This window comes from Coturnix japonica, chromosome 1 (assembly GCF_054131305.1).
Source record: "Coturnix japonica strain WE chromosome 1, WE-NBRP24, whole genome shotgun sequence".
Taxonomy (NCBI): Eukaryota; Metazoa; Chordata; class Aves; order Galliformes; family Phasianidae; genus Coturnix; species Coturnix japonica.
The window spans coordinates 42,489,913-42,517,912 of record NC_140663.1 but is presented as its reverse complement, the minus strand read 5'-3'; the positions used below and the strand labels follow the sequence as shown (position 1 = coordinate 42,517,912).

Here is a 28,000-nt window from a genome sequence, read left to right as displayed (position 1 = left end):
TGAAAACGCACAGTAAGCATGCAGACTGTCTTGAAAGGTGTTTTTAACAATGGAAATGTACCTTTCTAATGAGATATTTCCTAAAGCTGTTGGAAGCTCAAAGCTTAAATAAACAAAACAGATACAAAAATTGTTCCAATTGTGGTTTCAGTGTGATACTGCATTAAATATATATATATATAATTAGTTAGCATATTGGAATTATAGATTTGTCATAAAGAAAGACTTGGGGAAAACTGTGCTGCCTTGATATTTTTCAGAGTACTGAAAATAAGCTAAGTGTGAAGCATTTCCCAGATGGTAAAAATTCACTCCAAGGAATTTAAATGGATACTCAAAATGTTGTGTGTTCATGAAGCTCTTTTTGCATCTTTAAAAAGAAAATTGCAGTGTACTTTAAGCACTGCCAATTGTACTGCAATTTATTACAGAGAAGATTAAATGAACACAAAATTGCAGGTGGAAATTTGATCTCTCCCTGCATAAAAAAACTTGCAGTATAATATCCTCGTCTTTCAAATTCTGACCTATTTTTGCTGCATTATCATGAAACTCAGCTTTCTTCAGGGAAATATCAGTAAAACATCATGCCCTTATGAAACAACTGTCAGTGTTAATTTAATTTCAGAGGCATTTCCTTCAGTGTAAGCTCTTGATGTATTGGTTTCCAAAAAAATATTTTTAATCAGATGATTTTTTATTGGGTTTGAATATTTGAGTCATCTTAAGAGAAGAATTTAATATAAATGTTCTTCAGATTCTTTAGTATTTCATAGTCTCATCAATGTGATTTTTTTGCTGTCTAACATACTCAGTGGTGAGTTACCAATGGACTTCTTTTTTCCCAACAATTTTGTATAATATTTTGTTATCTAACATTCAGAATGGTCTTTATGCCAACTGTGAGTCAATGCAAGTAACGCTTACGTGATTAAACAACAGAAACATACTAATTTGATTTATTGTTATCAGTGTAATCAAAACTAATTTGTATAATAAATGGTGCATTCTTTGTCAGATGTGACTTGTGCTGCAAAAACAAAATTAAGTACTTCCATAATTAAAGCATCTATTAGCCTTATGGAGAGAAATTTTCTTCCAAGTTAGGCAGGTGCTCATGTATGCAAATGCATATACATGATCTATTTTCCCAGAATCTCCAACACAGAACTTTAATGCATTATGAAAGAGAGTGAAAGGACTTCAGCTGTGACTGATCCTAATTCTCTCCTTGCTCATGCATTGCTTGGAAGCTGATGACAGTTTCACCCATATATGTCATAACAGTTTGTCTCTTTGAAATGGTAAGCAAGGGGAGAATATGATCTAATTTCAATGGTGAAAAAGAAATAATGTGTTACCGCTTGTTGTCTAATAAAGTTTACATTGCATTCTTCAGAGATAGCAGCTGATTAGGGGTAGTTAAAATGTGTTTCATGATATTAGAATCAAAACAGTTGTATGAATGTCTGTGCTTCTAATTATAAATTTATTTCCATGCATTTTGCAAGCAGGATTATTGCATCCTTTTCTGTGAAATCACTGTGTAAGCAAGCAGCATAAGCCTTACAGTTTGATATTGGGAAATGAATGTGTGGTTTTGGGAAGATATTTCTGGGATTTTCTTGTATTATTTTGTTTTATTTTCCTTAAGGCTAGCTGTAAAATACTGGCAGAAAATCTGAAAATGGAGATATGACTACAGTTCATTTTATAAGGCAGCCAATGCTGAGATTCTCACAGCATCCATATTTTAAAATGAAAAAATAGATAAATAATATTTTTCATTTGTCTTCAAAACTGTAGTACACATCCAGACTTCTTGATCACTGACATAAATGGAGCCAGAAGAGTATATATCAAGCAGTAGTGTACATTTGACTACGTTTGACAGTGAGCTACTATGCGGTACACCAGAAAACTTTCTCCTTTACAGAGACATAAGCTCATGTATGTCTACATTCAGTGTAGATTATGTAGTGCAACCCCTGTAATAGATGACATATGTATTATCAGATTTATTTGTAGAAATCATATTTCAAAATTATCAATATTTTGAGCAGAAAGCTTCAAAGTTGGGTTAAATGCCAAGTTTTAGAATTTTACATTTAAACTAAGGTATGCTTAACTTTTGGAGGCTCCACTATCTACTTACATATTTGCCTCATCGCCTTGATTTAAATTATTCTTCTATATCATATGTCTGTAACTGTTTTCCTAACATCTTTATCACTGATCTGATCTTTCAACAGACCCCTTCCCTTTCTAAAAGACAAGGAATGACCATACATCTGCTATTTTTCCAATTCACGCGAGTATGCTAAATACTGAGCTCTTGGCTGTGAACCCATTTCAGCTCTTGTATAATCCTTCCATCTCAAAATGTTCCAGTTACCATTCGTTCTATGTTAAATGATATTCATTTGTTCAAATGAAGTTGAGTATCTAGGGAGCCTACGCTTATCTGGATACAGCTGGTGAATGACTGCTAAAATTGAAACTAGCTTTACTGTACGTACAATGCTTAAAATACTATTGACTGAATAGTATTAATAATACAGTTTATATTCTTTATTTTGTATTTAGTAAAAGTATAGATTACTGGATTTTTGGATTTTTTTTTTTTGAGATGGCACAAGGACCCCACCAGCAAAATCAGTGCTGTTGCCAGGGGTGTACTATGACAACCTTGATTTGGTACCGTAGTAATGTATAGATTGCAGTGATTTCACAAAACCTATTGTCTTCCGTTTATGACATCAGCTGAGTAAAACAGATCAAGAAGCTCAAGGAGATCTTATCCATGATGTTTTACTGATGTAAAAGTTCCCATAAAATTAGTAGGAGAATGCTTTCCATAAATCTCACTCATATATCTATGTAACAAAAATTAATCCAAAACTTCTTAATGCTTTGCTTATTACTAAGCTGATGCAATGTACCAAGGAGTCTTTTTGTCTGAAAATGCTTCCTTAATAATTTTTGAAATAACTTGTTTGTATCACTTGTTTTCTAATTTTGTTGGCATAAAATACTCCACATGCACACACAACACACACACACACACACACACAAATACACGATTTTTCTCATCCTGTGTCGAAAGAGCACTTCACAAACTGGATATTTCTGGTTCTGAATTGAGTGGATTCCCATTCAGTGAGATTACTTTTCTAGTTTCCTCATAGTGGATCAGGGTTGCCTAAGCAACCAGTGAAATACCAGCACTGGAAACATGGCTGTTGCTTTCTTGCTTTCTTTTAGCCTGAACACAGTGCAGTGCAAAGCTCCCAGTCTTCAGTGCTCACATAAGAAAGGTGCCCAGTGCACTTCAGTGTGAATAATTTCTCCCAGACAGGACAAAACTTGCATCACTTTATATTGAGTGGTCTCCTAGGAAATATAGGAAAGAGGTGGAACTGCAGAGCTCACTGTGTCCCTGAGCCTTGTATTTCTCAGGAGTTAGTCCTGTTGGTGATTTTCATGTTTCAGCTCTTTAAGCTCCAAGAGTCCTTCCTCTGGATTAAACAGGAAGTGAACAGTGGACACAATGCTTACATAAAGTGTATCAAGCTAATTAGTTTTACTACAAATTAAATTTACCACGTTGAAATCTCCTTCAGTGTTATGTCTGCAGTAAAATTTAACTGGTAAGTTATGTTAAAATTTCTGACAAATCAGAAATAATGATGTTATAATTTTAGCCTGTTCTTAAATGTATGAATTAGATGAAGTAATCTATCTATCTATAGATCAGATGCTATAGTGTGAGAAACAGAGACATTACATATTAAAATGATGTGGTTTTTTTGGAGTTTGTAAATCAAGAAAGGTTGAAATTCTTATGCTTGCACTGTCTTTCTTGGCTTCAAATACTTGATATCTCACACTCACTGTTGAAGCAACTTTTGTCATGATATTTTTTATTTTATTTTATTTTATTTTATTTTATTTTATTTTATTTTTTTTTTTTTATTTTTTTTTATTTTTTTTTATTTATTTTTATTTTTATTTTTATTTTATTTTATTTTTATTTTATTTCAATATTTCCCACAGCATTGTAATAGGAAATCGCATTTGCTACATACCTCATGTTAAGTAAAAAGGCAATAAAAAGGCATTTTAAGGAGACACTAAATGCAGTGGAAGGAAAACTAAAAACTTTAATTCTTTGTAGCAGTGAAAAAAAAAATGTGACTTTAACATAAATTAATGGAGTGTAACTTTTCTGCACATGCAGATAAGGAACTGTGCTGCTTTTATCTCACTTCCTTGAGTGTACAGTTCTTTTACCTGGAGGGAGAAGTGATGAGTTTGAAGGTTACATTTTTCATTTCCTAAGAATCACAATTATCCATGGTTAAATAGGAGCATTTTGCAGCCCCCAAAACATGACAATACTGAGATAGGGTCTCTGCTTAAATTTTTTCTTACATAGTCAGTCTGAGTAGAAATATGAAGTCACCTATGTGTTCTGCATGTCTCTGCTACTGAACTGTGCATTGTGACAGCTTATTACATGAGAACAGGCCTTTTGCTGAATTACCTGATGACTTTGCCTTTTGCCTGTTCAAACTGCATCTTCACTGCATGGTGTGTGTGTCTTCTAAAACACTTAAAGCTAAACAAAAAATCCAAATCTGTCCCTATTTTAGTGTCAGGGGAAGAGTTTCTGCAGACACCAGTCCATGCAGAATTTTCATATACAGGTAGCTTTGCTCATGCACTGGGTGTTAAAAATAACTGGTCAACTGAAATGAATAAAGTTACTCATATGTAATTTTATATGAACCTGGTCCTTGCTTTTCTTCAATTTAAGTCTTTTGAAACATCGCTAATTAATGTAACAAAAGTGCAATCTATGTTAGAGGTAATTGCCAGGATGTAGAATTGAAAGTAAAATTATTGATCGTAATTTTTTTTTTTTTTAATCATATTCTTAGCTTTTTCTACATACAGACTGAACAAATCTGTTTTATGCTCCTGGTGGTTAATTAGAAATATGTGTACACTTACTGCAGGGAGTAAGCACTAAGCACTTGGGAACTACACTGAACAAACATCTGTGTTCAAATGTAAATACCGAACAAAACTGGACCTATGGTGTTGTGTTTTTTTCCCCAATATTTGAAAGCATTAGTTTTCACTGTGTGAAGATTAATAAGCTACAGACAGGTACTATTGACAGGTATGCATTCCATTTCTCAGCAGTTTCATTTTGCAGTTAGCTTTTTAAAGGTTTACATATCTTTACAGTATTAAATAAGTAGATGAAGTCAACAAATGGAAGGCCCATATCCTGCTTAAACTTTGCGTATATGTACTGTGAATACAAGAGAAAAATATAACTTAGGATAATATGAGGCTTACAAAATAAAGAGTTGAACTGCTACATATCTGTTCCTGAAAAATGGTTCCAGAGAATTCTGACAGTTGTAATTACACATTACTAGGGAAAAAAAAAAAAAAAAGAAAAAAGTGATTGCTTCTAAACATAATTTGACTATCTATTTTATTTATTTGCAGTTCATTAAAGCCTGAAATTTTATTGTAATAAAATTAGCACTAAAACCCATAAACATTAAGCAAATGGTCATGCTAAGCATATAGTCTTTAAATCTGTTCTGAGACAGTTTTATGTATTAATTCAGTAAGTTTTGTAGGTTAACAAGCCTTCTCTTGCTGAACTTAATGGCAATTTATCACCATTTATGTTTTATCAGAAGCAGAATTATCACAAAATCATTATTTTTAAGCTACCTGTGAGAAATATGGCGCTCTGAAAATAACAAATATATTGCAAAGTGGCATATTTTAACACTGTATGGGTGATCATTGCAGCTTCATGGATGTTATGCTTCTTGGGTATATATTCTGGGTATTTTCACTCGAAGAGTTATATGGAGATGAAAGAACCATGGGCATTTGAAGTATTATTCTCACCTGCTGAATTGCTGCGATCTAAACTCTGTTGGGTTTTTGTAAGGAGAATTTTGTCTTCTGAGGATTGTTTCATTGCCATTGTTGTTACTTTATTTTTTGTCATCTTAAATGTTTATGAGCAGCTGTTTTGGAACCAGTCCCTGTATTTCACTAAGAACTAGATTTCATGACCCAGTCCTATATTCACGTGCCACTTTGCAAAGGCTTTAGAGACTGTATTCCTCCATCATAGTAATGGTTTTCTCCTGGAACTGAAGATAATTGGTGGCACTTAATACAATCAGTGCACAGTGCAACTATCCTGTCCATGAAGTTTTTGACCAGTATTAGGCTAAGGAAAAAAGAGTCCAAGTAATTCATAAGACAGAGACTTGGGAATAAAAGTAACTGTGCAAATGAGTAAACATAAATATCCTTTTTCCCTAGATCCATATATAGCAGGTGGAATTTGGGAAAGAAAGATCTTATAAAAGAGTTTGATGATCTTTAACAGTAGTAATTGTTACAGCAGTAGTAAAACAGTTATAACAAACTTTTAAACTTTCTAACTAACATAGAGTTTGATACAAAAGCATGAAGGAGGATGAATGCAGTTATCTTTAAAAAAGTTCTTAATAGGTCTAAGAGCTAAATGAGTTGTTGTGGAGCTCATAGAAGGATTGAGCATGTAATTGAACTTGGCAATCATGGTAATGCTGCAGACTCCTAATATAATTTTTCTCTGTACTTTTCCTTGTTCTGCTGCAGTAAGCAGAAAAAGTAAACTTTTAAATGACCACTTCCAGTACAAACAGCTTCTCACGACCCTGGACAGCCTGTCTGTCTTAAACAGAACAAAGAAGTAATTGTCTTATATATTCTTATATATTCTCATAAATTTTAGGAATATTGGGTACTGTTTGCCTCTAATTTATTTTATATGTCATGCAGGATGTCATCTGTCTTGCAAAATAATAGAAAATTAGAGAAAAATCTAAATCCACATGTTTTAAATTCATGACATGAATTAAAATCACAAAAGTGAGTTCTGTTGCAGCCCCAGTATTTTACCTTAAAAGAGAATATGCCTACAGAATTGCCATTTGTGCAGTCTTTAAACTACCTATAGCTTGCGAACTGATATCAGAACACAGAGTAGCATACACCAGTTTGCTATGTTTTTTGAGCAAATTTCACAGTCTTTTCTGTGCACTGCAATGATATTGCAAGATTTCTGAAACTATGTAGCCTTAAAAAAATAATAATTATGATTTCTATGGTTTTTCTGTAGATGTTCAGATAGGCAGCCATTAAACAAGACAGTGTTGAAGTATTTGGTCTTCAGTTTATTTTTAGTGTACACTTGTGTTAATACTTAGAAGGGAAGAATATTTTACAGTTTCAACACATATTCCATACAAACATTTTCAGTCACACTTACACTTTTCCCATCATCCAGGAAGTCTTCTAAAGAAGCAAATTTGCCATTAAATTTGTTAGCTATAAACATTGCCTGTGTTTCATAAACAAGATCTATGCATTGTCATTTGTACCCAAAAGGGTTTGTGTAAAATCTTATTTTCCCTCACTGGAAGGAAAATTGCCACTTCAGGTAGTTCGGATTTTTCACTGAAATCAGCTCTGATTCAACTGGATGGCACAACTTATTTTTGGAAGGGGCGATCTCTTAACAGAGTACTCACAGTGAACAGCTGCTACAGAGTAACATTTTATATCCTTACAGCTGCCTTCAGAGTAATTTAACGACTCAGCCTTAGTTTGATACCAAGACTAGAAGCTTAAATTATATTCATTTTTTTCTCTTTCCATCCTTCCAAAGAAATGTTTTCTTCAGAATTTAATTACTTATATCTTCATGACCTGATGGACAGAATTTATAACAGTTTGTAAAATTCTAATAAATAATTGCTCTCTTTTAAACAGTTACTCTCCAGGGGAATTGGAGAAGGACTTTGGGGTCCTGGTGGATGAAAAGCTGAATGTGAGCCAGCAGTGTGCTCTTGCAGTCCAGAAGGCCAACAGTAGGCTGGGCTGCACCAAAAAAATGGGTGGCCAACAGGGACTGGGAAGGGAATGTCCCCCTCTGCCCACATGAGACCCCATCTGGACTACTGAGTCCAGGCCTGGCACCTCCAGTACAGGAGGAGTTGTTGGAGTGGGTCTGGAGGAGGGCCATGAAGATGGTCAGAAGACTGGAGCACCGCTGCTGATAAGAAAGATTGAGGGACTAAGGCTAGTTTAGCTTGGAAAAGAAAAGGCTGTGGGGAGACCTCATTGTGGCCTTTTAGTATTTAAGGGGAGCTTATAAAGAGGAGGAGGACTGACTTTTATACATGGACAGATAAGGATAGGACTAAGGGGAATGGCTATAAACTGGAAGTGGAGAGATTTAGGTGAGATGTTAGGTGGAAATTCTTTACTCAGAAGGTTATGAAGCACTGAAAGATGTTGCTCAGAAAGCCTGTGGATGCCCCATCCCTGGAGATATTCGAAGTCAGGTTGGATGAGGCCTTGGGCAGACAGAACCCTGGAATTAGGATGAATTAGATGAAGTTTGAGGTCTCTTCTAACCTAAGCCATTCTGTTCATCTATGGAAACGGAAAAGAATCAAGTTTATTTCTAAACAGCTTAAAATTGTATTCACACCTTTATTTGGAACACTTTGAATATTCTACCATGAAAACATAGGCTGAATTACATTTTTCTTCCAATACCTAATAGCTTCATACAGTGAATTTAGTTGAATAATAATTATTCACCTTATCTGTGTCATGTGTACAAAGATGTCTCCTAAGAATGCACTTCAGTGTTCCCAAATTACACACACACACACACACCCAAAGAAAAACCAAAACCAGTTTGGAACCTTGAAAACAATTTGAATACTGGAAATCTGGCATGATGACAAATGAGAAAAAAGCATATGCAGAGTTCTTACTGACAGATTTGCTAAATTCTCTCTGAAACTGTGGGGAAGGAATTTTTTATAAGAAGATAGATAGAAATCTTCATACTGGAGGCATTATTACTAGACACAACTACTTGGAGACCCCTGTAGTGAGTGGTGGCAGACATGTCTTTGGAGTAGGATATAAGAGAAGACAAAATGGATCTACTGAATGATTGTCGATGCCTTCTGTCTTCATTACAAACTGCCAATTAGTTGAGCTTTACCCTTCTCTTTTTGCAGATATTATTGGAATTCTCAAAGATTTTACATCAAGCTTCTGAAGTGTTGATTTTCTTTGCACTTCTCAGATCAAAAGTGATATTGGTATCCACTTCAAGCCTGAAAGCTTGGCTTCTACTTTTACTCTGTGATCTTTTCTCCCTTTATTTTGGTTTTATTTTGCTGTTGTTTGGGTTTTTTTGTTTGTTTGGTTTTGATTTGTTTTGCTTGTTTCCAAATTTATTTTCTTTTTTTGGAATCTTACAACCTCTGATCTGAACTGAGAAGAAACTACTGGGGGAGGAGAATTTTGAGCTGAGGTCCACAAATAAAGTAATGTTTGTTCAGGAATGAAAATGTAGACCATACATAAGATTGCACAGCAGAGGGAAAGGTGTGTAAGGACTGATAAGTTGCCTGTGAAAAAATTCTACTGACTGAAGTTTATCTATCTGGGTATAACAATAAATTTTCTTCACCTCCTTGCAAAATTAAATGTATTACCAAATGCAATTCCATTATTATTTCAGTGTTATCTCATTGTTAAGAAAAGTCTCATTTAAACACGATTGACCTCAGAAAAGGTGCATAATAAAACTAATATTATACAGTAGATATCGAATTGAGCAGCAGTCATTGAACAAGTATTTTAAAACCTCTGCTTCTACCTGGGCAGTAATTTAGATTTGCAACAGCTGTGATGAGAGAAGAAGATGGTAGAAATGAAAGAGAGAGGCATCTTATTTTGGTGTCTTGATCAAGTGATCTTCCTGGCAGAAAACACAGATGTAGCAAGAAGGCAGGAGGGAAGTGCAGTTTTGGTAACATGCCATAGTTCTCTGGAACTGGAATTCATACTGTTCCATGATGCCCCCTTAGTAGCTTCTTTTTTTTTTTTTTTTTTTTCTTTTTCTTCTTCTTCTTCTTCTTTTTTTTTTTTTTTTTCTTCTCACTTTCCTTTTCTAATTCACTATTCTTGTATATTTAAGTTCATAAATAAGACTATTTTTACACATTTTATTTATTTATTTATCTATTTTAATTTTCAAGCTATGCTTTGTGGATTACATTTAGCATACAGTGCAAAATGAGGAGCTCTGATTTCCACAAATATTTCAGTAAAGATTAAATTCTAAATGAATGAACCTGTGTTTAGAAGTGAAAACTGATTTTCATATTTAGCGTCCTAGGAACAATGCATACAATCTAAGGTCATGTTTTTATATCTTTTACTATTGTATATGAATACTGTTTAGGGTCGTGAGCCTTCTAATTCTATGTTCTTACATGCAGGACAAGTTCAAAAGGGATTTTTTTTACCTTAAGTTTATGTGTTTGAGATACCAACAACTGTGTCAATATTCATTATTAAGACATTTTATCATTCTTATCAGCTTCAGAAGACAGGCTAATGCTGCCCTAAACTCTAGTCCACTTGATATGTTATTCATTTATTATTATTATTATTATTATTATTATTTTTATTTTTATTTAAATTTGACCAAGGTGCAGTAAATATCAACATTTTGGAAGAAAAGTAGATGCTTAAAAAAAAAGTCTTTCATTCTTTGCTTACTAGTGAGGGAGCTATTCCAATTATTTTAAGATTTACCTTGCTCTTCAGTTTCTGAGAGAAATCTTTAAATAGGTGAATGCCTTATTTTCTGTCTAAAGACTTGAAAAAAAAAAAAAAAAGCACAGTTGTCTCTTAAGTAGCATAGTGAAAAGCAAGTAAACATGTCACAATTTGTAGTTCACTCCTTGTTATTTTAAAAACTCCTGGCACTATGAATGTAAATTATTAATGCATGTCTCTTGTTCCTACCACCCCCAATAACCTTCTTCCATTTCAGTAGGAACAGAAAGAATAATAACATAATCTCAAGTGCTAACATTATTATAACATTCAAGGTAAACTATTCCAGAAGTGAACATCTCTACTTTTTTTATTGTGTTCCTTCCCATGTTCCTTCTTTGTGTATTGACATTAAAATATTAAGGTGCAAGTAATTCTCAGCATTTCATATTTGTATCTCATGAGATTTTTGAATGCTATTAAAAATCATAAAACTATTTGTACATTTAAAAAGTCATTTTTAGGAGTAATTGAATTGAAAACTCATTTGGCTTTAGAATATTTGGTCTTCAGAATGGCTGCATTCTTCTCCTTTTTATTCTCACTGTTTTCTCTTTCTTTCTTTTCCCTGTCTTTTTTTTCTTTCCTGATAGATACAAAATGAGAGCAATAAAGTGGTTGCACGCATTTAATCAAAACATGATTAAAATGTTTTTATTATCATTTCTGATTATTTAATAATATTTTTTCCTAAAATTAAAAACAAACAATTACAACAAAAAATCTGTAACCTTTAGTTCTGTGATGAGATCTGCCACAGTGCTGTGTAGCAAGTTGAACTGCTGATGCCTATTTCTTTTTTATTAGGAGGGAAAGTTTCCCTTGTTTAAATTTCTCAGGAGACTCTGATCGTTTGATTTCCAATTTATTCCAAATGAGGAATATGCTAATTAAAACAATTGTAATATTGTTTCTGTAATTATTTGTTAATTATGATAGATTTAATGAAGTACTTCTGCATGCTCAGTTCTCCTGAGTGTGTTGGGCAGGTTTGACAATTTGTCAAGTCTGCATCAAAGAAAACACAGGAAGGTTCACTGTTATTTCAAAGCAGGTTGATCTTGAGCCTCCACAGAACTGTATAGCAGCAACAGTGGATTTGAGGCAAGCAAGGAATTGTTTTTTTCAGTAATATAATATTATTTTTTCTACTACTATCAATTTATTTGAAATATGAAGTTTTATGATTCTGCTACAATCCCTTTGACTCATAAAGTGTCCTAGAGATCCAATTCTCCTACATGACCTCTCATCAGAAGCAAAAATAGCAAAATAGTAATGATGGATCAACACATGAAAGACAGGAAATTTATTACTTGTGATGTTTTATATTAATAAAGAATATGAATACCGCAACTTGCCCTAAAATTGAGAACTGAGGAGAGTTAGAATACATGCTCATTGCAATCAACAAGGTAATTTTCACAGAAGAGTTCTTGTATGGGTCAAAATCAAGGAACCTTCAGTTTAATCAGTACAAGGCAGTGGTTCGTGCTAGCGTTTATTATCACAGTAACTCAGACTGTAGAAGCGCTGATCTTTCTCATCTGGTGAGCAGTGTCAAGACCCAAGGAAATGGCAGGCAGCTCCATAAGGGAAGATTCAGGTTGGGGATTAAGAATATGTTCTTCACCAGAGGATGGCTGGGCACTGGAACAGGCTCCCCAAAGCTGTGGGCACGACCCCAAGCTGACATAGTTCAAAATGTTTGGACAACACTCTCAGAAATACAGTTTGAATTTTGAGTCTTCTGTATGGATCCCTAAATTGGACTTGATAATCCTTTGGGTCCCCTCTAATTTAGAATATGCCATGATCATGCACATTATTCCATCTATCTAAGAAAACTGTGCACTTAGTAGGCATAACATACTTGAAAAGAAAAACAATTTGGTGCTTTAGTGACTATCCATCTGATGTGTATCAGAGAGGCAAGCTGAGCTGACCCTTACATTGTAGGGAATTATTATCTTTTCTTGAGTGGCAGAATTCTGTGGAGGTGACTGAAGATGTTGCCAACACCTTTGTCATTGCACTTCTTTTATTGTTGCCACCTCAAAGAGAGTTCAGCAAAACAGTTTCTATGAGCACTTTCTCATACATTTAAAGCAAAATAAGCCAAAAATAAAAACACAGCTACTACCTAAATTGACACAACTAATTTACCCCAAGCAGATGAAAGGCCATTCTTACAAATGACTCTGGCAGTGGAGCTGTTGGAATTATACCTTCTGTCTGAAAAGTGGGTGGCAATGTTTTCTGTTACTGTGGTAATAAAGTAAATAAAAAACTCGCTAAATGAGGCTCTGTCCTGTAACTCTCACATGATCTTGAGAGAAGTTTAATCATTCAGTGTTACTATAAGTAGCACTTGTATTGCATGTCTTTTTGACCAGTTACGTAAGTGGATTTTTAATTGGATTGAACTGTATTCACCTCTGTAGATCAAAAACATGAATGGCAGCCCCTCTGTTTCTATCCAAAAGAACTGACCTATATTTGGAAATGTAAAGGAAATGTCTCTTTGTGAGCTTGTGACCAGCAACTAGTTAGTTAGAATTATTCATACAGTTCTTCATAGTCATATTTTTAATTAACAAGAACACCAAGTAGAAAAAAAGTATTAAAATGAGATATTGTCTTACATATATCTGTTGTATTAAGGCATGGAGAAAACTTCTTTAAGTGCTGATAAAATACAATTACCAAATACTAATGCAAGTAGTCTGAAAGGGACCAGTTTGCAAATTCTGCCTGAAACAGCTGCAGATCAATAATTTCTCTTTCCTATTTTCAGCTGGTCCTTTTAGATCCCTGGATTATTTTTGTTCTATGCTAGTAAGGGACTTTAATAATATAATGTTTGTGGTGGAACCTGGAAGTTTTCATCTTTCAAGCTTATTCAGTGTTCTTCCATGTTTAAACTATTTTCTAATGCTTGTTTTTTCTGTAACTAAATCTGAAAATGATCTAGTGCATTTCTTCATTCTGGTAGCTTAATAAAGCTTCACACTGACATTCCTAACAGTGATAGTCAATTCAGAGCAGATTAATTCCATGTTTCAAATGCACGTAACTTTCCAAAATGTCCTGAGCTGATGTCTGGTATACGCCAACATTTCATGCTCAGTGACATTCAGATGATCATACTGCTTAACCTGATGTGTAATTTGGTAGATTTATCCAACAATCTACTTAAAATGCTGTGTTTTGAGTTCCTGTCAAATGTGTGTCTGAGTCAGCTAAAGTGAAGTATATGCAGAGAATTTCTTCAAAACAATTAAATTTACAGTAATTCATCTTTTGAGATGCATTGTGCATATGGATACCACCTTGATCTTTTGAGATGTCTTGTGTATATGGATACCACCATCTCTATTCCATGTCTGCTCTCATTTGACTACAAGGAAGCAATTCAAGTACATAAAAAGAGATGTCTATACCATTTGCTGCAGCATCCCAGGAACATTTTCTGTCTCTATCTACTTTCCCAGAAAGACTCAGGTTTCCATTAAGATGTGTGTCAGCCCTTGCAACCACCTTGGATAGCTTACTGTATCAAGAATCTCCATAGATATAGATATATCTGTATTTAGTCACCTGAATTTCTTCTCTCTTTTCACAGAATCTGCTTTTAAATACTGTAATGTGACACTACCGTCTAAAGTAATTTGTGTAAACAGTAAACATTTTTAGAGGTTGTCACTGTATCTAGAAAAATAATATTCTTAGCTAAATTTTGCATGTAATTTTTTAGCTTCACAGAGCCACAGATTACTTTAGGTTGGAAGAGACCTCAGGAAGTCATCTGGTCCAACTCCCTGCTTAAGTAGAGACACCTAGAGTAGGTTGCTCAGGACCATGTCTAGGCTGTTTGTCTTTTTTCTTTCTTTGCTTGATTGATTTAAGATCATTTGTATGTTATAAATACTTTTCAAGATAATTTATATTCTACAAAGAATTGGAAAACTTTGCAGTTCTGGATGTAATCTTCCACGACTATGACTGTATCTGCCTCTAGAACTGTGCTATAATTCTACAGTCTGAGATATTTTTAGCCATTTTTGAGATTTAGATGCTTAATATTCTTACTGATTCATTTCTACTCCCTAGAAAGAAATTTTGCAAAAATCAGTGCCATTTCTTCAATATTACTTTTCTTCTCAGGCACTAGTCATCCCTGTGGCTCTCCACTAGACTCTTTCTAGAAGGCAGAGGCAAACAACCTTGTATCCCATCTTAAGTATCTGAAAAATACTGCTCAGATCAGAAACATATGCTTTATCAAGGCTAGCAATGGAAGAAGTGTGCCATCAGTGCAAATGCCAGAACATATGTTTTCTATTCTTTTGACTTTTGTCTTGGGACCAGTACAACTTTATCAGTGGCACAGGTAATGGGATCGAGTGTACCATCAGCAAGTTTGCTGATGACACTAAACTGAGTGGTACAGTTGATACAACAGGAGGAAGGGATGCCATCCAGAGGGACTTTGGTAAACTCGAAGAAAAGGACCATGTGAACCTAATGAGGTTCAACAAAGGAAAGTGCAAGGTTTCACATGTAGGTTGGGATAATCCCAGATATTTATACAGACTGGGAGAAGAACTCCTTGTGAGTAGGCCTCTTGTGACAGATTTAGGAGTCCTGGTAGATGAAAAACTTAACATGAGCCAGCAGTGTGTGCTTGCAGCCTGGAAGGACAGCAGTATCCTGAGCTGTATCAGAATAGTGGTGGCCAGCAGGGAGAGGGCAGTGACTGTCCTTCTCTGCACTTGTCAGATCCCACCTGGAATATTGTGTCTGGAGCCAGCTGTACAGGAAATATGTCAAGCTATTGGAGAAAGTCCAGAGGATGACTGTGAAGGTAGTCAAAGGGCTGGTGCACCTCTCCTATGAAGACAGGCAGAAAGAGCTGGGCTTATTCAGTCTGTAAAAGAGAAAGCTGTGGGGAGACCTTCCATTATTTGTAGGGAAATTATAAACAGGAGAGAAATCAACTTTTTACAAGGATAGACAGCAATAAGACAAAGGGGAATGGTTTTAATCTAGAGGAGAGAAGAGTTAGATTAGATGTCAGGATAAAGTTTTTCATGGAGAGGGTGGTGAGTTGCTGGAACAGGCTGCCCAGAGAGCTTGTGGATGCACCAACCCTGGAGGGGTTCAAGACCAGGTTGGAATGGACCTTGTACAACCTGATCTAGTACTTGATCTAGCACTTGGCAACTCTGCCTGTGGCAGCAGGTTGGAACTTGATGATCCTTGAGGTCTCTTCCAACCCAAGTCATTCTATGATTCTGTACTTCTACTTGGGGACACTTAAGCAAATCCTTTATTCCATCTAGAAGTGTCAAAATTGTTGAGCAGCATTTCCATTTAGAAGTTGCACTTTAAAAATTCATTATTTTTCCAGTCCCTTTTGCATTATCAATTGGTAAGTTTTGTTCCTAGTTGGTGAAGGACTTTCCTATTCATTCCTTCTCATTCCTTCTTTGCTTTTGATGTATGAAATATAATCAGTGGAACAATTAACTAGATTTCATTAGAATCTTCCAGACTGGATGTGGCTCTGGGCAGCCTGGTCTAGTGTCGGGAGACCCAGCGCACAGCAGGGGGGTTGAAACTAGATGATCATTATGGTCCTTTTCAACCCAGGCCATCCTACAATTCTATGATTTATCAAATGGATTTGGTTTCAAGAGCTCATCTGTTATATTCATGTTGGTTTGCACAGATTTTAGTTATTAAGTGTCACCAAATTTTCCTTTTTTTCCTGTTCCCTGCTGTACTATGTTGTCAAATTAACAGGCACTTTCTGAGTACAGCCACATCCCACTCAACTGCTAGCTTTCTCCTGCAAGAAGAGATTACCACAGAATTTCTCAATGCAATTATATGTGAGCTGTCTGCAAAATTACATTTTGCATTGATATCCATTCATTTTGAAGAATTTATTATGAAAGATTGCTTGAGTCTTACAAAGTTTTACTGATTTTTTATTCTTTTTGCTGCGTGGCAGATTTGAGATATTGTAACAGAATTTTAGCTTGAACCTGGGTATTGAAATAGTCCAGTGTATCACTAGGGGATAATGTTCAACATTATTTCTTCTTCATTAAGTTTTTTAATCCATGAATCTGTAAACATATGTCAGTTTTCTGGAGAATTCTTATTTTGAAGAGCAGGCATAAGTCACATTCTTGTGCTGTGAAATGTGATGTTTCATGAAACTCTGTCATTAAGATATCTAGGAACCATTCCTTATATAGTCACATAGAAAGAAATCCTCATGGAAACAGCATTATGGAGGTGGCAGTTGCAGCTTTGTATTTTTGTCTAAGCTGAATCTTGCAGTTAAAGATTAACCCTGTGTGATCTATGTAAAAGTTACATTTCTGACTGCCTGACATGCAGAATGCACTGCACAAGAAAAAAACAAACAAACAGCTCTATAAAAAATAAAATGTACTTGCAGTGCATTATACTCCTATTTCTGAAATTCTGAGCAAATGCTATATTTGAATATTGTAATGCGCTTAGAATTAGCAATAATTCCTAGCTAATATCCTTCTTTACTGAAAGCTTTTTACTTCATTAGAGCCTGGCAAGTCATGTTCAGAAAACTCTACACCAAACTGTCTATAACCTCAAAATCTTTGTTATCTTCTGTAGTTCCTGATGTGTCAGTGTAAAACAGATTATAAAACATGGACAGTTAGAATTTTAGGAAGATAGCAATAGTCAGTAGAATCCTTCTGTACACAGTCAAGAGCAGACTGTAATGTTTCATGATTGATTTGGCAGCTATGAAGCTACTAAGAGCAAACACAGAATGCACAGAGACTTTTATTAGGATTCTCAAGGGACTACATGGCTTTGAGAAGCTGGTAGCATTGGAACCTGGGCACAGAGCCTGGAAACAATTGACAACAACCTTGCAAACCAGCTTCTGGTGGTATCATTAAATTTAGAAGGAAGGAGAAGGAGAAGCAGCAGACTGGTTGGACGCTGTTGTTCAGTTTCTGTGCTGTTGCTGTTGACAGAAGAAATCAATATTCTTAGTTAGTTGCTTACTAATTATGTTGTTGTATCTCTCACACAGGCTCATGGTACCTTGCTATAAGATTTCCTAGAGTGAGAGCATGTAACACTGCCTCATCAAAGATATTTGCATACAACATAGCCACCACAAAAGATCTGGATCTTGATCAGATCATCATGCTGCTTGCTGTGAAATAATGTCATACTGAAGAGAGAGTTCAGGCTGGAGAAGAGAAGGCTCTGAGGGGACCTTACAGTGTCCTTCCAGTACCTGAAGAGGGCCTACAAGAAAGCAGGGGAGGGACTTTTTATAAGGACATGTAGCAACAGAACAAGGGGAAATGGATTTAAAATGGAAGAGGGTGGATTTAGACTAGATATTACGAAGAAAATATTTACTGTGATGGTGGTGAGATGCTTGAACAGGTTGCCCTGTGAGGCTGTGGATGTCCCCTGGAAGCCTTCAAGGTCAGGTTCCATGGGGCTCTGAACAACCTGGTCTAGAGGGAGGTGACCCTCTTACACGTATTCTTGTTGAGTGTCCCATTTTATGAACTCACTTTGACAATACAACCAAGGTCGCAAGTGAAGGTGTATCCAAGTTATGTCCAAAGCAATCTTTATTATGAAAATAAGATGATGTTTCTTACCATCCGTCTATTTCAAATGGTTCCAACTTACCTAAGTGGAAGGGAGGGACAAAGAGTGTATTCTCCAGTAATTACCCAGGTGTGACTGTTTTATCTACCAATGCAGTGTGTGGATAAGATAGTCAAGATTATGCTTTTTTGGACAGATACTACATAAGTGCAGAGTATGCTTCTAAAAACATCTTTTCAGATTATATTACTCATGCTGGTTTCACGATATGGTTGTTACTATAACCATAGAACAAATTTCTAGTGGATTTTTATTTTACATTAGAAACTTGTGCCATGGCAACAGCAATGCCTGTTAAAGATGTAACTGTCGTTTTATTTATTACAGCTCTTTCATTACTACTATTAATAACTATGGTTCTACTGAATGTATTTCAGTTTTGAGCATGGAATCCCTTGAGATGCAAATGTGAATAAGCTGATTTCCAAGTTTACATGAATGCAAAATTTTTAAGTGAGAAATGATATTCCATAGAGATCCACACATGTACCACAAGCAATTGTGCTGGGGTGAACCAGTGTGTAAATAGCTCATTGAATTGCAGTCTGCTGCCCAAATGCCAGCATGATAATAGCAATACTTATCCGTAGCTTTGAGATTATGGTAGAACTGAGTTATTTTTGTTCCAAATGTAAATGTGTTCCATGTGATACAGATATGGCGGTATCACAGTGATTTTCATAAGTAATGGAAAAGCTGTGGGTGCACTTGTAATGACACTAAAGTTCTATTTATGTTTTGGTATTTAGGGTAATATTTACAAGTAAAAAGATAAGAAGGGATGACAAGCAGTATATGGTGAGGAGGCAAGATCTAAGATCTTTCTCTATTGGATTTTTTTTTAATTTTTTTTTTTTTTTTTTTAGATTATGAAAATAAACATTGATGCAAAAGGAAGTAAAACAGTTTTTAACAGGAAACTTCTTTCCATCAGAATTTGATTCAAGAGCTTTACCTTCTCTGCCTGTTTTCTTCCCCAGTATCCTCATATCTTCCATTTATGCAAAAGACTGTGAAAAAGCAAAACTATTAAAATCAACAAACTGCTCACTGAATACTGACCTATGTAATATGGTTTCATGCAGTATTCATTGCTAATACCATTTGAGTTGGTTCTAAAAGACAAAACAAAACAAAAATGAAGCAACTAATGAAAAGGTTCAGAAGCATACAATAAAATTAGGAGATTGAATAGCTTAGGAATGGACAGCCTGAATTTCTAAGATGTATAGATTTAAGATTAATTCCAACCATATTGGCAGCTTATTAAATTGATCTTTCCAATGCACAGTGGTATTCAAAATAGAAGAATAATTTTGATATGTTTGAAAAAAAAAAAAGACAGGAAATAATAAACAAAATACCACATTTTGAAAGCTAAGAAAAGAAAGATTATTTCATGTAAGTTTTTTTTTTTTAAATCGTTGCTTTGAAGTTCTTGGAACTGAGATCTTGTTAGGAGGTTCACATGGGCAGTGAAGACATATAGTTGCAGTTTTAGAGATATTGTAATTTGAATAAGATTCTTAGTATCTCATGCTTCAATTACTGAAACAATAAATACTGATTTGCAAGAAAACAACAACAAAAACCTTACTCTAGGAAATTAATTTATGATAGTTCATTGCAGGGATATGTGTATACATTTAACTCTGTGACTGATTTAGACCAGTTCAGTGAGTAATATGCTACTACACTGCATAGAGCAGTGATATGGTCCAGTTCAATATTCTTTTTATTATATATCAGCTCCAATAGGAAATGAAAAGAATATTACAAAACTATATTAAAAGACATTTAAGGATTAAGTTAGAAATTCAAAGATCAGAAGATTTAGAGTTTTAATTGGATAACAGACTTGTTTTGAAGGGACCTCTCAAGGTCATCTAATCCAGCACCCTGTTTGGATCATCAGATCAGACAAGATCTTTCCTAGCCAACCTTTGAAAACCTTCACAGATGGAGACACCACCTGTCTGGATAATCTGTTCTAGGACTATGGTGCTGCAGGCATGCTGAATACTTCTTAATATTCATCATAACTGCATGCTATATTTTCTTGACAACCCCAGTCCTTTTTATTGCCCAATACAGCTTTGGTCTGCATAGTTCAGAATCATGGGGTGAAGAAAGTCTGTGTAGCTATGAGATCTTTGCTTCCTTTGTAATACAGTTATCAAAGTTCTTAGTAAAAATTAAAGATATCAAGGAAAACAGATGACAGCAGTGGCAGCTGAATACTACACAGAGAATATTCCATCTCTGCTGGAGCTGTTTTTGATCAAGGCAAACCAAACTTCATCCAAGTAGTCATTAACAGCAAATTAACAGCAAATGTTTTTTGAATGCTGAATTTGAGACTGTACGGGATCTGACTTATAGAAATACAGATGTCAATAACAACTCAGAGAAAATTTTGTGTTCTATAAAATTAAATACCATGGACAAAGCAAATGTCAAAGATTATAAAATCAAATGCCCAAAATCTTTTGATATTTTCAGCATGATCTTGTTGTGCCTTATTTCCAGTTTGTCAAATTAAAATGTTATCACATTATGGCCTCACTATATAGATACGTGAATTCATATTTGTGAACTACATGGATAATCATCATACAAAAGTTTCATGAAGTGCTGACAAATTTGTCATTTTAAGAAGGATTTCAATGATACGCAGTAAGTAGACAATAAGTCTACCCTTTTTGAACAAGGAAAATATGTTGAATTGCTTCTCCTCCACTAAGCAAACTTCAGTCTAAATACTAGGTGAAACAAGCAGTTGCTTGTTGTGTTTTTTTTTAACTGCAGGTGATTATGTGGAAAGCGAAAAACAGTGTTAACACAGAAGACTAGATGTTACACAGGCAATGTTTCCATCTTTCCTGTCTTAAAGTATTTGCATTTACATCTTGATGTCCTGATGTTTTTTTAAAGGTGAAAGTTATAGGTACATATTCCTGTTCAAGAATATACATATTCTTATGTGTGCAGTACAGTAACAATTGTGCTTAGAGATCATGCTGCACTCAATATGTTTATGATCTTTCTGTACATTGCAAAGTTCTTCCACTTCAACTAACATAATAAATGAAAATAATGTTTTGATATGGTGTCACTGCACCACTATTGTAATGAAGTGAGATACACTTTATTGTGGCCACTACATATATTTAATGACCACAGAAGAATGAGATTACTTAGAAAAATTTTTGTCTATAGGAGTAAGGTAAACAAAATCAGGGCATGAGATGACATTGGCATTGGACAGTCTGTACTGTTAAACTCTTATGTGGATTTTGGCAAGATTTATCCAAGTAGTACCCACCTAGACAGTGCCAGGACGTAGCTCAAGTTTTAACTGAAGTTGGAGACCATTCCCAGTAACTGAATGTGCCAGCTGTCTTGGACATTAAACAAAGAATTTCTCTAGATCCTAGGAATAATATTTAGCCTTTTTTATTTACTAGTATAGATATAGAAAAGATATTACTGAAGTTTGTGTACATATTCGTGAAATCCTTGACATACAGGTGATTTACTGTTCCTTCTTTATTTCTTGAAAAGCACACCTGTTTCTTATGTGAATTCAGTAGACAGCTGTAAGACATGTCTCTGAAACAGTAGATTAGGATTCAGTTGATTATTAAGATATATGAATGCAGGTAACTGATTGTAGTCACTGGTAGTCTAGTCAATACAGTTAACAGAGTAATGCAGAGAGTAATTAATGTGAAGTAAATAAATGAGAAAATAAATAAGTAAGAGTAAATAAATGTCGAGGTTGGTGGTCCTGCTTGTGGTGGGGGAGTTGGAGATTCACGATCTGAACTTGAACTCCCTTCCAACACAGGCCATTCTGTGATTCTGTGTAATTCTGTAATACAGAGAGTAATTCACTTAACCACAATATTCAATTCATGCTCTCTAGTACCCACTGACTTTATCAAACTGCTCAGAGACTACGGTGGAAGCTTGCATACTTAGTCTTACAGATATATAAAAAGAGATTTCTTAATTGGAAGTTGAATCTCAGCTACTGAATTTTTCATGAAAATTAAAAACATCAAAATAAATCATTGTATCATTAATATCTTTCATGACATGTTTGAGTTCTAAATTGTAGACTTGCAGTGGATTCAGTAACTGTCAGTAATGAAAGAAAGAATGTCCTAACTCCTCCTTTTCCCATGCTCTTTAGCCCCAAAACGTTTCTTCTGGAGTTACCGATTCCTTATGCCCTGTAACATCTCATATTTAGCCTTTCAGCATTACACCCACATCTTTTTAGTTGCAAAGAATCTGAAATATATATTTTACACAATTCTTCAATGAGAAAATTAGATTTTCATAGGTTACATTCTTTATCTTGATCAGAATTTGACAATGTTAGTTTAATAAATGCCATAAGCATGCAATTTTAAATTTTCAAGATACTGACTAGAAGAGCTACTGGTAATTTGAAGTACATACCATAATATTTCTCCTACCATATGTATGTCCAATACTATCTTATTTTAGATATGATATATTGAAATTTGCAGTGTTTTTAGTAGCAGATATTTTAGCAGATAATGGAAAACTTCTCACATTCTTTGCAAATTGTGACTATACTATCTTTGAATCCTTCTGGTGGCTCTTGCTGTGCATACAGTCCTCCAGTTAAGAGTCTACTATATGGTTACATGGCACTTCTAGGAAGAATGAGGTGTCATGTCTCATGACGTAGTTTCTGAAGATGCAACTGTTAGTGAGGTTACATTTATGTGGAACAGAATGTGCTCACTTAGTGCCACATGGATAGCATGATGTTATCCATAAGAACACTTCAAATGATAAATTAGAAAAAGGCACACATAGAAAATGGCCTCAATAATTTTCTTCTGTTCCTTACAGAATCAGATAGAAAAAAAGAACTGCATACTGAGAATTCTGTCAAAAAGTGTGTTTTTCAGTAGTGCACGCTTTTTCTGCTAAATTGTTTATAAAACTTGGTTCTGTTCTTATGAAAAATCTTGATTTGCAATTATTTTACAAGGATTTCTGTAATTCTGGAGCTATTCTTTTAAGTGCTTTTAAATAAAAATACTCAGAATCTGTTCTCTAGAGAGTGTCTGTAAAAAGGCATAATGGAGTAAATTCGCTATTTCTTTAACAATGACTATTAAAAACAATATTAGCAGTCCTCCTAACAATACAGACTTTTAATGTGTTTTATTACGTATGAAGGAACTAGCTAATTCCTTATGCAAAGTTGTATAATTTGAAGGCATTTCAACTCAGTAACTAATTAAAAGAGACACTTCAAACTGATGGAATAAAAATTAACTGTTTTATTTTATAAATTTACTTTTTCCTGGAATGTGTGTGTAATGCTGAGCAGTTCTGGCTGTCTTTCAACAAGTCAGGATAAATTTATCAAGTTCAAGGAGAGAATTGTTTTTTAAGAGAATAATAAATCAGCTCTTGTCATAAGTATCTTTTCTTTCTGAATAAAAAAAAAATTAAAAAAAAAACACAACAGAAAGCATAAAAAATAGATTTTTCAAAGTAAGTTTTTCGTTACTTGTGGTATTTTATCACCCCTACCCTCCACCCCCTATTCCCTTTTTTTTTTTCTTACAAGATATTCTCTTTCATTTCAGAGTGTCTCTGTCAGGGAGAAAAATCCACTGAAAGTGAGCTTCCTGAAGGACACTCCACTGAGCAATTTGCAGGTTTACTTCATGGATCATCACCTGCATGTGACCCACCTGATAACCCACTCCAGCTGTACAGCAAAAGAAACCCGTGCACTGGTCCACTGGACAAAAGCATTTTGAGCAAGAGCACAATTCAGCAGATGCAGCTACGGAAAGAAAGCAACACTGACCCTCCTGTTAAGAAAAAAAAGCCGCCAGTTGTAAACAGAACCATATTTCACTCTAAAACTAAACCACTAGAAAATCATACACTGGTTGGCACATCAACAAGGATAAGCGAACAGTGGGTTATTACTACTGGAGGATTTGTTGAGCGAGCGTGCACACTTGGGAGAATACGATCTTTACCAAAGACTTTGCTTGAAATGCATTTGTGCAAAAATGTTTCAAAATCTGATTCTAATCTTATCACCCATCCACCAAGTGGCAAAAAAGCAAGAAGCAACTGGAGTGAACCCACACCAAGTCAGCAGTGCTCCAAAGGAAATTCTGAGAGAACACCTTCCTTCACATCAGAATGGGAAGAAGTAAGTTCTGTCCATTTTTATAAGCAAATATTTAGTGTTGTGAAAATACTGTTATTTTTTCCATTTAAGAGGTTGAACAACAAGTAGATCTTCCAAATTTTAAATCCCGAGAATATATCATAGTGTAATGCAAGGTAGTTCAACAGCTGGCACAAAATGCCATGCATTTTTATTCAAAATGCTGTATTTTTAATGATGTCTATTGTTTCCATAGTGAATGAAGTCAACTAGAAGTAATGCTATAATTTGTTGTGACACCGAATTTATTTTCTACCAAAGCCCTCACCGCTGACACTAATAAAATCAGAAAAAGTATTGTAGCAATGACCATTATTTACATGTTCACTAAATATTTCCCACCACCACTCCTTTGAATGTGTGAAACACACACTTGCTCATACAAAAGACTTTGTTTTAATTTTTGCAGCTTGATTTAAAGGAAATTTTATATAGTTTTCTCCTAACTTTTTTTCTTTCTACTGTGCTGAGTTTCAAAAAGTATATGCAATTCGTCACAGACATGAAAGCTCCCATCTTACTGAAGTAAATTAAGAATGGGGAGAGTTTGTATGTTTACTGCTATTACAGAGAAGCAAGCATTTACCTTTAATATGACTGTCATGGGAGTGTGTATGCATCTCCAGGGTACCATTTTATTTTACTTTTTTTGTGTGTTCTGTACTTATGCACAATATAGTAGGTATATGTTCAGACATAGTCAGTACAATGTAATTTACAATTATGCAAATAAGCTTTGGGATGAAAGTAGTGCGGTTCCACAAGTGGTTTATGTGGGCACAGCTACATTTCATACCTATTCCAGTGGCGTTGGGGCAGACAGAAAAAAAGGGAGCTAGGAAGTTTTCTGGAAATCTTAACATGAATGATTTAGTACTCCAAAACACATAAAAAAATATTTTTATGCATTAATATTACTGCCTAAGTTGTTTTCTAGTGAATAACATCAACCATCGAATAAATTAAGCCTATACAATTAAAATCTATGTCTCCTTTGTATCCATGCACAGAAATATGACAAAGCAGTTTCAAAAACTGAGATGACCCTAATTATTAGTAGGACAGGAACTGTAGGTAAAGAAACAATAGTTTCATCAGTGTCACGCTTTAGCTTTCAATGTGTTCAGAAATGTTTCAAAATAAAAATCAAAGTGGAGAAGTTAATTGTCAACATTTGATTTTTGCCTTGTTCAATCTTGCTTATACTGTTTAGTTAATGAGAGTAATAATGCCAGAATTTCACACATGAAAAACTAAAAATAATGAAGATGGCACTCAGCAATTGTTTTCACTGTTTGCTCTGTTGTAGATTGATAAAATCATGAGTTCCATAGATGCTGGAATTAATACTGGACTCGGAGAGATGAATGATCACACAGCAAGTAAGGAAAAACAACTAACTCTTGTTTAATTATAACTTAGTTGTCTGTAGGGAAACCACAGATAAGATATTGCTAAGTAACCTACTGTGTTGAAATCATTTGAGAGTATTTGAATAACTGTGAACAGAATCAATGTTGTTTACTTTTAGAGATGCATTAGGACCAGTATCCTGGAGCTGTTACTTTAAATAGCATATTGGAATCATTAACGTTGTTTTGAAATCTTACCAGAAAAATGCTTCTTCATAATGAAGCCCTATGAAGCCCTTCAACTAGAGGGATATTTTTAATTTTTCGCGGCTGAATTTTTTTTTTTAATTTATATATATATTTATTTATTTATGATAAGATACTCAGTGTATGTGTAGTCAAATAGCTGCTGTCCATTTTTAAAGCTGGATAGGCTGGATAGATGGGCTTAATAGAATGCAGTTCAAGAAGACCAAGTGCTATGTCCTGCACTTTTGCCACAAGAACCCCAGGAAACGTTGCAGGCTTAGGGCAGAATGGCTGGAAGACTGTGTAGAAGAAACGACATGGTGGTATTGGTTGACACTTGGCTGAACATGAGTCAGCAGTGTGCCCAGGTAGCCAAGAAGGCCAATGGCATCCTGGCTTGTATCAAAAATAGTGCTGCCAGCAGAAAAACATGGAACTGATAATTCTCTGTACTCAGCCCTTGTGAGGCTCCACCTTGAGTACTGTATTCAGTTTTGGGCACTCGCTACAAGACATGGAGGCCCCGGTGAATGTTCAGAGAAGGGCAATGAAGCTGGTGAGGGGTCTAGAGCACAAGTTTTATGGGGAGAGGCTGAGGGAATGGATTGTTCAGTCTGGAGAAGAGGAGGCTCAGGTAACCTTATCACTCTCTACAGCTACCTGAAGGGAGGCTGTGGTGAGATGTGGGTTGCCTTCTTCTCCCATGTAACTAGCAATAGGACTAGAGGGAATGGCCTTAAGTTGTGCCAGGGGAGATACAAGTTGGATGTTAGGAAAAATTCCTTTCAGAGAGAGTGGTCAGGTGCTGGAACAGGATGCCCAGGGAGGTGGTGGAGTAAGCATCTCTGGAGATGCTCAAGAGGCGTTAAGATGCTGTAATGAGGGATATGGTTTAGTGGGAGATATTGGTGATAGGTGGATGGTTGGACTGGGTGATCTTAGAGGTGTTTTCCAACCTTGGTGATTCTATGATTCTATATTATCTAATGCTGTTTTGAGCAAATATTTGGCACAGTACTAAAAATATCACTGACAAGCCAGCAACTGGTGTTTGCAATGATGGGAAAATTTGCAACCTTCCCTAGTGTGATGAATTCAAAGAACTCTAAGTTATGAATAGCTCGTTGGTGTGTCAGCATAAATCTGTGCAACTGTACTGATAAGAATTTTGGAAGTATTTTACTATATGTTTTTCCTAACTGATGGAAAGAAAACTGACAGGCATGACTGAATAATTTGGTCTGGAGGCATGGTTATGTTAACTCACCTGTACCAGCACATTCCTGAGGCACAGTAATGTTAACTCACTTGTACTGGGATGTTTCTGCTAGCAATTCTGTGCCATTCCATAGGTTTGTGTGTCAGTTGGAGGTCTACATACACATTACTTAAGATTAAAAAAAAATACTTTAACAACAATCCATTACACAAAGCATCATATCTGTACTAGATAAAATTGTCATCAATTAAGCAATGTTGACAGTTATTTTAATGTTTTCTGGACAGTGAGAAGAGAATCTAGGAAAATGAGTAACTAACTGATTTGAATACAAATATGATTGCAAATGCAGATTTTGTTTTGTTGAAAAAGTAAGGAAGCATTAAAATGAAAACTGCTAGGTATATTGTCCTGGAAGACTGTTTTTCCTTTCTGAAACTTGTAGTGTTAGTAGGGAGAATTATTCATTTCCTGGCTTTATGTTTG

General features: G+C 35.1%; 1 protein-coding gene across 12 annotated transcripts in view; it reads left to right on the top strand.

The window, feature by feature from the left end:
• ANKS1B (ankyrin repeat and sterile alpha motif domain containing 1B) overlaps positions 1-28,000 on the top strand; it is a 393,118-nt gene that overhangs the window by 158,061 nt on the left and 207,057 nt on the right. For all 12 annotated transcript variants that reach the window (XR_014934338.1, XR_014934339.1, XM_085515441.1 and 9 more), the window contains exons 13-14: positions 24,093-24,676; positions 26,004-26,076. Coding sequence is in view for 10 of the 12 variants with exons in the window: in XM_085515441.1 (XP_085371567.1) it covers positions 24,093-24,676; positions 26,004-26,076 (657 nt within the window). In the remaining 2 variants the exon portion in view is untranslated. The remainder of the gene's footprint in view (positions 1-24,092; positions 24,677-26,003; positions 26,077-28,000) is intronic.